The 12,055-nt window shown below is 43.9% G+C and overlaps 1 protein-coding gene across 1 annotated transcript in view; it reads right to left on the bottom strand.

Moving 5' to 3' along the window:
* Positions 1-12,055, bottom strand: part of STPG2 (sperm tail PG-rich repeat containing 2) — a 1,306,190-nt gene that overhangs the window by 446,664 nt on the left and 847,471 nt on the right. The window contains exon 13 of the mRNA XM_075337064.1: positions 4,308-4,423. Within this exon, the coding sequence (XP_075193179.1) occupies positions 4,308-4,423 (116 nt within the window). The remainder of the gene's footprint in view (positions 1-4,307; positions 4,424-12,055) is intronic.

Below are 12,055 nucleotides of genomic sequence, written 5' to 3'. Positions count from 1 at the left end.
TTACAGCTAATAAAGTCAACAATTTCAGCATTAAAGGGGTTGTCCTTCAGTTGCTCAAATTGGTGGGAAAAAAAAGAAAAAAAACATTATGCCACCCCGACCGCAGTAAACAGAACCTACCTATTATAATTATATTTCTTTTTGAGTATTTGGTTTACCGCCCCGACTGCACTGCTCCAATTTTCTCAACAATGCGTCCCTAGAATTCTCCTATGGTCAACATCTGGCAGGGGTGTCACATGGATGTTGCAGCCAATTGGTGTCCACTGCTTGTGTAACGCCTCTGCCAAAGGCACATCAACAAAGGCAAAGCAATGAATACTGAAGAATGACACCAGTTCTGAAGGTAGAAATCAATTTTCTTTTGCATTTTTTCAGCTCCCTCTATCCACTAATAAGGGATTGTACAGTTGTAGAAAATCCCTTTAATATCATTTGCTACGCTATCAAAGTAGTCTATTGATCATGTGTGATATTCTGTTCACAGTGATGCAATATATACAGTATACTGGGGAAAATTCCATCACTATTATATTAAAAAAGGATAAGCTTTGAAGCCTAAGAACACCAACCCAACTGTGAAACACGGGGGTGGCAGCTTCGTGTTGTGGGGTTGTGTTGCTGCAGGAGGGACTAATGCACATCACAAAATAGATGGCATCATAAGAAAAGAAGATTTTGTGGTAATGCTGAAGAAACATCTCAAGACATCAGCCAGGAACTTAAAGCTCAAGACATCAGCCGGGAACTTAAAGCTTATGTGGGAGATGGGTTTTCCAAATGGACAATGACCTGTAGCATACTGCCAAACTGGTTATAAAGTGGCTTAAGGATAACAAAGTCAATGTTTTAGAGTGGTCATCAAAAAGCCCTGATCTCAATCCAATTGAAAATTTATGGGCAAAGCTGAAAAGGCAGGTTCAAGTAAGGAGACCTACAATCATGGCTCAGTTACACCAGTTCTGTCAGGAGAAATGGGCCCAAACTCCTACCAACTATTGTGAGAAGCGTGTTGAAGCATATTCAAAATATTTGACCCAAGTCATACAGTTTAAGGGCAATGGTAGTAAATACTAACGAAATGTATGTAAACTTTTGACTTTGCAGAAAGTAATAAAAATGCCTCAAAACATTCATTCTCTCTCTCATTATTCTGGCATTTGTGAAATATAAAAAATGTTGGTTCCTAATTGACCTAAAACGGGAAAGTTTTATTCTGATTTCATGTCAGTGAGAAAAACATGCATATATGTCTGTTTAGATAGTGTATGGAAACTTCCTGTTTCAACTGTAGCTAACTTATTGTATGGATGGGGAACTGATTTCTGAAATCTCTAATCCCTACATTAGCATAATAATTCCAAACCTGCTTGTGCATTCTTATTAGGTGGGTTGACATTTATAATCATCGCCTATTCTATACAAATGTTCATTTGTATTTTTTTTTATCAAATACAGTGGTCTATTAAAAAGAAAATTACATACCTAAGAGTGAACTTTTAAAGAAGTGTAGAGTTAGAAAAGTTAAAGACTTAGAAAAGTTAAAGAAATCTAAAATATTCTTTGAAAGACTAATAAATTAAGGCAGAATAATTGACCACCATTTTATTTCTTTCCACTTCAATAAGACTTTACATGGAGACATGTCGCACGACACTGATATAACAAGAGTCACATTTTAGTATCGTAGCTAACGGTTTCTCATGGTGTCGCAACACAGAGACACAACTCCTTCCAAATGTGTTGGATTTTTTGTCACGGTCATAAGTTGCACACCACTCATTTTCTATCAAAGCAAACTCGTAGCACTAATATAGTTATGCGATAGCAAGTCAGACTAGTTGCATAAATATATTTGGTCTTGCAACGTATGTAGGAAATGCTGTGTTGTGACACATCGCCATGAAGCCACAAACCTGATCTCCATTCTTCCTCACAATTGTTTCGTCCAATAAATGCTTTGGAAAAGGAAAAGCCTGCATCTAAACTGATGTGAATAATGGTTACCAAAAACTAGTACATTAAACAACTCATAAATATTACTTGAAAGATGTGAAACTTTTGAAGATATGAAAGATCATCTCCATATGACAAGATAAAGCTCTGTAAAAATTATCTCCATGGACCATCTGGTGGTCTGGAAAGTTTTCATTGGGGTTTGAGCTCCCTCATAATTTGTGCAATGTACTAAACACCTGCAAAGTTAACAATTTCATGTAACATAGCTGTACAGGGAAAAGCCTTAAACTGCACAAACTCTGGGTACATAAGAGCATATACTGACTATACTTAGAGGAGTATTCCATGTAGTAGGTGTAATAATATTATTAACCAAAACTTCCAATTAGAAATGTAGTATAGTTCTCCTGATATAGCCTTGTTTCTTACCTCATGTGCAGGGCATTACAGCTTAGGTATCGATGGTTACGTCCACTCATATTGTGACAGTTAGTTGCTTTTGGTCATAACCATGGATACCTAGGCTGCAATGCCCTGCACATGAGGTAAGAGATAAACCTATTTAGGAGAACTATACTACATTCCTAATTGGAGGTATTTGCTAATATCATTATTACTACATCTAAGGGCTGCAACACACATCCGTGCCTCTGGTACGTGTTTGGTACGTTTTTGCATGTAACGAAGACACGTTGACCAATATTACCCTATGGGTGATGGCACACACGCGTAAAATCACACGGAACGTGTGTCCGTGTGGTAAGTACATGTGTGCGTTTTCCCGCACGGATGACATATCCGTTTTTGGCCGTCAACACGCAGATACGGACCCGCTAAAGTCTATGGGTCCGTGCCTGCACGGACGGCACACGTAGCATGTCTGTGTTCAGCACGTATCATCCGTGTGTGTGTGTTAATCCAAACATCAGCAACACTTGTTTTCAATCTATCAGGTCAATTTTCAAATTGTCAAAAGTCCTGATGTTTCAATTGGTGATGCACAAGGCCAAGGATGTTGTCAAAGGACGTTATAGTGATATGGCAGTAGGCTTGAAATTTAGGTGGAAATTTGCACATTTCTCCATAAAGAATATTAAAATGGCCATGCGTCTTCCTTAGCTTGACAAGGGAGTGGATCCACATCCTTTTTTCAACAGGGGGTTCATATTCAAGAATATATCTCCTAACAAATCTCCTAGATATCAACCATAGCAAATACATGGTTGCTTCATTGGACAGACACATTTTGGAGTCAGTCTAATGAGTGGAAGAGCCTAAAAACAATGATTTGAAATGTTTTTAAACCTTATCCGCCGATGAGGGACGGAAATTGACCAATTAAAAACACCAAGATCTCATGATGAAGGATTAACAACGTTATCTGGGTAAGAATGCGGACCTGTGAAAACGAACGGTACACGGATTGCATAAGTACGTATTTTATGTCAATACGGACATTCCACACGGAGAGCATAAGCTATCACACGGATGTCATACGTACGGGAGAATCGCCCCTAAAAAACGGAACACGGACCCGAAAAACAGAACGTGAGACACGTTCGTTTTTTGGCGGAAATGTGTTTTTGGCCTAATACATATTAGGATAGGCCCTTCGAGATGGAAAAAACCCTTTAACATCACTGCAAAATTTACTTTTTTCAGTTCAATACATTACTTTTCTAAAAGTAATCTGGCTGAATGATCCATTGAACAACCCCTCCTACATATCCCCAAAATTGTTTATATAGTCATGATGCTGTCTGTACGATAATGCCATTCACACTTCTACGTATGCAGCTATTGCTTCCAAAATGAAAAATTGCTGTTTTTATTCACAAGCAAATTCAGCTCAAGTGCTCTGTGCACATTAAAGCACTTCCCAAACCTCTGCCTCCCATCCTCTATTCCCTGACCTCTCTCCTTGACGGACAGATCAATTGCTTTGTATTCAGAGAGCAACATAGCCATACAAAGAGTTAAGTGGAGGGGGCGGGACATTATGACTACCTTTATGAATAAAATAATAAATATATACAGTATATCAGTATGTCCTGGAGGGAAACGCATTTAGTTCCGCAAATCACTGTAATAATGTTTTTGCATTTGATGTTTAAAAACATATTGCAGACCACTGATGTTTATTCTTCTTTTTCTTATTAATAATAATAATAATAATAATAATAATAATGTTGTAATGTAGTAATATTCTATTATAGTAATTACATATATTAGGAAACATTCCTTTAATATCTTACCCATTCACATATACACAAGTTGACTTCAAAAGAGCTCAATAAAATCTATTAAGTCAGTAACAGGCTGTATATTATTATACATATATTTGGTACCTCATAGGACCCAGGCCCTGGAGTAATCTCCTTTGAGTCTTTGAAACGCTCTTCTCTTGGAACAGATGATGGAGTTTGTACGACTGGCTTCTTTACTGGGTCATAGGCTCCTGGTCCTAAGGGTATAAAAAGTAATAGTATTTTGATTAATCAATAAATAACATAGTAGTGAAAGATGGTTGCATACCATTTATATTGCCAGACTTTTCCAATGTGGACAGGCAGAAACACGTTCTACCATTTCATTTTAAACTTTAAATTGCAATATACAGTGGATATAAAAAGTTTACATATCTCCATTAAATCACCAGGTTTTTGTCATGTAAAAAAAATTATACAAAGAATAATCATTTCAGAACTTTTTCCACCTTTAATGTCACCCATATCCTGTATGTAAACCAAAAGAAGAAAAAAAACCCATATAAAATATAACCTTTAATATCTATATATATATATATATATATATATATATATATATATTTATTTATTTAAAAGGTATAAAATTACCAATCAAAAAACATATAATACCAACCAATAGGGAGGGGCAACACTGACCCTAATGAGCCCTTAGTGTGTTCCTACCTAGCAATGGCGGGTATGACGCAATAGGGTTGTGGCGCCCCCATTCACCGACGGGAAACCCTAAAAAATCCTTACACTCTACACTACATAAATATGTGCACCAAAAAAGTGAAAATGTTTTTAAAATTCAGACTAATAATGACAAAACATTAATATGCCATCAATAATGAAGCTGTCACTCATCTGGCATGGAAGTTTGACAGTCAAGGTCCTCATCAGAAACGTCATCCCTACGCGCTTCCCTCTGTTTGATCTGCAGGGTTCATCAGGGGACAATTAGAACAAAGTCCAGGACAAAGAATATTGCATCCCAGTAGCAGCTAGAGTTGAGGTGCTTTGAGGAAAATCCCTTGACGGATTTTGTAGGGTTTCCCGTCGGTGAATGTGGGCGCCACAACCCTAAGGCATCATACTCTCCATTGCTAGGTAGGAACACACTAAGGGCTCATTAGGATCAGTGTTGCCCCTCCCTATTGGTTGGTATCATCTATCCCTCGTCTTTCACTACATTAGTGGGTTTTGATTGGTAATTTTATACCTTTTATATATATTAATTAAAGGTTATATTTTATATGTTTTTTTTTCTTCTTTTGGTTTACATGTCTTGTACCCCTGGCTGTTACTAGCTGCGACTTTTTGTTTCTTTCCACCCATAGCCTGTACAAATCTATTGAGAATCAAAGAAATCGTTTTGAGGGAGAAATAAAGATGGCAAACGTAAAAAAACGTAGTTGACAACCACATCTCCTTTTAACTAGAAATGTGGCTGTGTTCAGAATTAATCAGTCACATTTAAACCCATGTTAAGTAGTAGTCAGCACTCAGCTTCCATCATTTACAATGATTCTGATTAACTTCATGGAAAGTTCAGCTGATCTTGTAGGATTTTCCTGACATTTACTTGATTGTACATTTATATCAAAAGCCATGGTCCGCAAACAGCTTACAACACAGCAAAGGAATTCCATTGTTGAAAACTATCAGAAGAAGAGTACAAAAAATATCAGACATTAGATATACCATGGATCACCATGAAGAGAGACATGAAGAAGTGGCTAAAATTTGGCTCAAAAGTAACACTGCATAGAACTGGAAATCCCTCAAAAATTGATGAAAAAACAAGAGGAATTGTACATCTTCTAGGTGACATTAAAGATGGAAAAAGTTCTGAAATAATTCTACCTGGTATGATTTTTACATGACAAAAACTTGGCATTTTGTTAGGGATGTGTAGACTTTGTATATCCACTATATATGTGATGTAATAAGTTTGCTTAGTTACAGATGATCTAATAATATTCAAACTGTATAATTTATATTATAAAGGAAACATTTTAAACAGTTCCCATTTTGTTTCCAAACTTTGGATGGCAGTTCTATATATTATTTATTTTCATTGCTCTGACCCTGCATTTCATTTAAAGACTTTTAAAAAAAAAGTGAAAAATTGTCAGTTCTAGATTTCTCCTGTCTCCAAATTCAAAGGCTGTAACTGTCATCTGGGTCATTCCCTGGCCCTAAGACTTTGACTTCCATCCCTATTTCTACCAGAAATAGTATAGATTGCTTACAATTGTTAGACTCCTAAGCAAAAAAAACAAACTATTAAATAGTGGCATCACAATGTGAAAGGTTCTGGAAGGACTAAAGGACCTATTTCATCACTCTGCTCCATCATGTAAGAAGGTTGATAGACACCATCTTCCACCTGCCACCAGCAGACATCACTTCAGTAGACCATTATTATATATAGGATCTGCATACTACCGTATTTTTATCTTTACGCCTCTCACTCGTCTGCTATAGCAGCTGTTACAGCTAGTCTTTGCTAAATTACTGGATTCCCTGGGGTCTACACTTAATATGCATGCAGGGAAAATGCACACTACACTCAGGAATAATACATTACAATCGGTGCCTACTAGTGCATATTGTGTCATATCCAGGTCCTTCCAATTGATCTTCTTGAGTGGGTGATTTAATGGATGTGCCACCACGCATCAAAAGGGATCTTTTCCTTTGTGCTAATCTATGGCAATCCCTCATTCTGCTGGTTTCTAAAGACTATGAAGGGATTAAAAAAAAAAACCTATTATACTCACCTCTCTTTTGCTATCCTTATACTTGTCGCACCGCCAATCCATGCTCAGTTCTCCCATCACTCGCCTTCAGCCTTCTTCTTGGGACAGGTCATTTGGCGGCACTGCCGAGACTAGGCCATATACATTACATAAGGTGTGTCACAACCAACACAGTCGACACACGTCATTATTATCAGGACCCAAAAAGAGAAGGAGGCTGAAGAAAAGGAATTAAAGGACTGGGCAAAGAGTTATAGGTGCTTTACACACTGCGACATCACTAGCGATCTAGTTAGCGATGTAACACGCTAGATTGCATATACGATTTGCCGAGATCGCACATGTGACCGGCGCTATAAAAAAAAAATGACCTACGTGCAATCTCGGCAAATCTTATCTGTGATCTGGCGTGTCACATCGCTAACGAGATGGCTAGCGATGTTGCAGCGTGTAAAGCACCCTTTATGGCAACAGGAGATTTATGTGAAGTCTCGAGGAGACACGAGTATAAATCTTTTCTTAGCAGATTTTATATTTTTAAGTATTTATTTGATACAGGTCGAATTCCTTTGCCTGAATTAAATGTGGCGCCCCTGACCTGGTCAGGCACCACAGAGTATTGCACCCATGCGGGAGCAATGCTTCCAGGTAATCTCCAAAGGCCAGGATGAGGTGCACACACAAACATATAGTGATCAGGCCTCCCACATCACCAGAGGGGACCCTTGGGTAGCCAGAAGGAGTTAACTTTCAATTCCCAGCTGGGGGTGTGTTCAGGGGCTGGTTGCTAGGAAGCAGGGCAGAGAGAGAGAGGAAGGGGAGTCTGGAGGAAGAAGTTGAAGTGTATGGAGGGGGAGCAGAGAAGCTCCCGTGCAGACAGGTCCTGAGGAGTGCTGTAGCTGAAAGCGGAGGAGAACGGAGTACTGTGGGTCGGCCTGAAGAGCATCCAGAGAAAGAGGGGTGGCTGAGTACGGAGATCCCAGTATCCGAGCACACAAGGGGAACTAGGTCCCCAGAACAGGCAGCAGATCATCCAGAGCTGCTTAACCTACAGGTTGGGGGGGTACTTCATGCCCTCACCACGACTACACAGAGCTTGAGCCAAGCAGCACACCAGGCCCATAAGGGGACAGGGCCAGAAGCCATCCCACCAAGGCCACGCTGCCGGCAGACGAGCCAGAGAGAGGGGAGCAGGGTGGTAACAGCTTCCCTGGAGGGGTCCTACCACGCTTCAAGCAAAGGATCCTCCTAAAACAGAAAGAGTGCAAGGAAGGCGAGTGGACAGCTACCCTCAGATCGGCCTCCTGGAATTCCTGGTTCCACCTGGTTATCACAGTGTCGCCCGGGCATCTCACCGTGACCTCCAAACAGTGAGTAAACACGTTAAAAGACTTCTTGGACTGTGTTTGAGTCATTCTGCGACTTGTGGTACTACAAACCCACACCGGGCCCTGGGGCTTGCCTCACTCTCAGGAGGCTACTATATCCGACTGCACCCACCATCAGCCCCAGGCGTCCCCTAACCTGCAGTGGCGGTCCCCACTGACCGCAATACTGAGAGTGGCGTCACGATTAAAACTGAAGATTCCCTACCTGTGACCAGCACCAGCTACGTGGAGTCCCTGAAGGTATGCACCGATACAACACCTGTGGGGCTCCACATCTTCTGGCGTCACGAACAGGATAAGGACTAGACCTGTTCAGACAGGTGACCGTGTGCCTCAGAGGTCCGACCGCAAAAATTGAACCGCCGCCATATTGCCATCTTCAAAAGCGCGCGCTGCAGCCCGCGCGAGGGAGAAGAGCACCGCCCACGAAGAGGTGTGGCCGCCCTAGAATCCCCACAATTCAGAGAGCGTTCTGACCCAGGAAGTGGAAAGGGGGCGCGCAGATTTCTGAAGAAAAATGGACGCTGCAGGAGGTAATGCCCCTGGTCAGGGCGACGCAGCCCAAGCGATGCCAGCCCCTGTCGCGCTGGACGCCGCAGCGCCTGGTGCCGGTGCCGCGGTCGCAGCTGCGCCGGCCGAGGTCGCCCCCATAATGCCAGTGTCCTTGTTGTATGCCCCAGGGGCGCAATGGCTGCCTCAATACGCCGGTAAAATAGACACGCTGACCGGGTTTAAGAAAAAGATCAACACCCTGCTAGACATGCACGCGATGACTGGTAAACAGAGGGCCGCTGTGGTGCTGGGACAATTGACTGGAGCAGCAGAATTGGAAGCTGAGTCCTGGGCCAATGATGACCGGAGCTCTGTTGAGACCATCTTTGCCAAACTAGCAGCTGCTTTTGAACACCGCACAGAGGGAGAGCTGAGAACGGACTTCTATCACTGCCGTCAGAAGCCCCAAGATAGTATAAGAGACTATGCCCTCAGGCTGCAGGCTGCACTACGGGCTCTCAAGCTGGTGGACCCTGTCAGTGACCAGGAAGGAAACCGGATGATGAAGGAACAATTCCTGCGGGGCCTGCGCTCTCCTGAGGATGGGAAGCAGATGAAGCTGTGGTCCCTAGAACACCCCGACGTGGACTTTGCCATTCTGAAAGACCGGGCAGTGAAAGCACTCCAACCCCCTGTGGACACAGACCCTGCCAGTTCCACGGCTGCAGGAGCGGAATCCTCCACGCAGGCCCTGATGACTGCAAAAGGACTCAACGCGCCAGCAGAGACCATAAGTACGCTATCCTCCCAAGTGCAGCAGCTCACTAAGGACGTCGCACAAATCCTGAAAGCAATGCAGTTGCCCTCAGAGACCAAAGTCCCTCATCAGATCCTGCTAGCCGACAACCCAGAGGACGTCCCTTGGATGCGGAGGAGAAGGGGTCCCCCAACTCGAGGCAGGAGCAGTGATCGCTATGACTCAGCTGGACAACCCATCTGTCGTCGTTGCCAGAAGGCAGGTCACTATGCAAGGGCCTGTCCTTTAAACGAGCCAAACCTGGGGCCGGGGGCCAGTCCTCAGGATTAAGAAGATCAGGCCCAGTTCGCTGCTGTGATCAGTACGTGGGTGGACGTCCTGTCCTGTCCATCGTCCTCGACGGGATCCCTACCCCGGCATTATTGGACACCGGCTCTCAGGTCACCACGATCCCGTATGTCCTTTATCGTAGGTTTTGGTCGGACGACGATCTCCGACCACCGGACCCCTCCCTCACCATCTATGCTGCCAACGGACAACCTATAGACCAGATCGGGGTCAAAGAGGTAACCATAAAGGTGGGAAGGCAGGAAATGAAGGGACAAGGACTGATTGTTGTGGACACTGATATTAGAGAAAGGAACCCGCAAATGATTTTAGGCACTAATGTCATAGAAAATTGCCTAGGGGAAGTGTTGTTGTTGCTTCACCAGATTGTTGAAGGTGCTGAGGGCGGGTCGAAAAGAGCCTTGCAAAAGGAGATCCGAATCATTCTGAGGAAGCAACAGGTAAAACAGACTGGCGGTGAGATTGGTAGTGTACGGGTGATGGATGCAAACCCCATTGTGATACCCCCACGGAGTGAAATGATGATGTGGTGTAGAGCAGCGGTAGGTCTCAGAGGACAAGATTACCAGGCTGTACTAGAGCCCACTCATTCAGACCACTGGCCCACGATTCTGACAGCCAGGGGGGTAGTTGATGTACACAAGGGACGAGTGCCTGTACGAGTGTTGAACTGTGGGGAGGAGGAAGCCAGACTACCAAGGTACGCTACCATAGCCAAACTGTTTACATGCTCAGATGACGCCATAACACCTGTAGGTCCCCTGACACAAGCTGACTCAAAGGAGGGCGAGACCTCCCAAAAGCAGTTAGAGGACTGGTGCCAGAAACTACACGTGGGGACTGACTCTACACCTGACTACCAGAAACATGGGGTTTACAGGGTCGTGCAGGAATACGAGCAGGTCTTTAGTAAGAACCCACTAGACTTTGGTAGGATCAAAGGGGTGCAACATCACATACCCACAGGCAGTCATCCTCCCATTAAGGAAAGACATAGGCCTATTCCACCAGCCCATTACCAGCGCACAAAGGACATGCTGAAGGACATGAAGGAGGCAGGCGTCATAAGGGACAGTTGTAGCCCCTGGGCGGCTCCCCTGGTCCTGGTAAGAAAGAAGGATGGCACGATGAGGATGTGTGTGGATTACAGACGGATAAATCAGATAACACACAAGGATGCCTACCCTTTGCCAAGGATAGAGGAATCCCTCGCTGCCTTGAAAGCCTCTAACTACTTTTCTACCCTAGATCTTACTAGTGGCTACTGGCAAGTATCTGTAGCAGAAGAAGATCGGGAGAAGACGGCCTTCACCACCCCAATGGGCCTCTGTGAGTTCAATAGCATGCCATTTGGACTCTGCAATGCCCCCGGGACCTTCCAGAGGCTTATGGAATGCTGCCTAGGGCACCTCAACTTTGAAACCGTCCTGCTCTACCTGGATGATGTCATCGTGTACTCCAAGACCTACGAGGACCACCTGAAACACCTGGCTGAAGTCTTTGAAGCACTATCCCGATATGGAATGAAGCTGAAACCATCCAAGTGCCATTTACTGAAGCCAAAGGTCCAGTACCTAGGTCACGTGGTCAGTGCAGAAGGAGTAGCACCGGACCCAGAGAAGGTCACAGTCATCCAGGAATGGCCCACACCTACTACCGTCCGGGAGGTACGTCAGTTCCTTGGCTTGGTAGGCTACTACAGAAGGTTCATCAAGGGCTACACGAAAATGGCAGCGCCTTTGCAAGAGCTCCTGGTAGGCCACCCAAAGAAGAGAGGAAAGATCTCCGGCCCGCCATTTCACTGGGGAGAAGCAGAAGAACACTCCTTCAGACAAATGAAAGGGGCCTTGACGGGTGAAGAGATCCTAGCCTACCCTGACTACGGTCTGCCATTCGTACTGTACACAGATGCCAGTAATGTGGGACTGGGAGCAGTGCTTTCACAGGTGCAGGGAGGCAAAGAGCGTGTGATTGCTTACGCCAGCAGGAAGCTCAGGCCTACTGAAAGAAACCCGGAGAATTATAGCTCATTCAAGCTAGAGTTCCTGGCCATGGTATGGGCTATCACAGAGCGGTTCAAGCACTACCTGGCAGCCACCA

This window comes from Anomaloglossus baeobatrachus, chromosome 1 (assembly GCF_048569485.1).
Source record: "Anomaloglossus baeobatrachus isolate aAnoBae1 chromosome 1, aAnoBae1.hap1, whole genome shotgun sequence".
Classification (NCBI taxonomy): domain Eukaryota; kingdom Metazoa; phylum Chordata; class Amphibia; order Anura; family Aromobatidae; genus Anomaloglossus; species Anomaloglossus baeobatrachus.
This window is presented reverse-complemented; position numbering and strand designations above follow the sequence as displayed.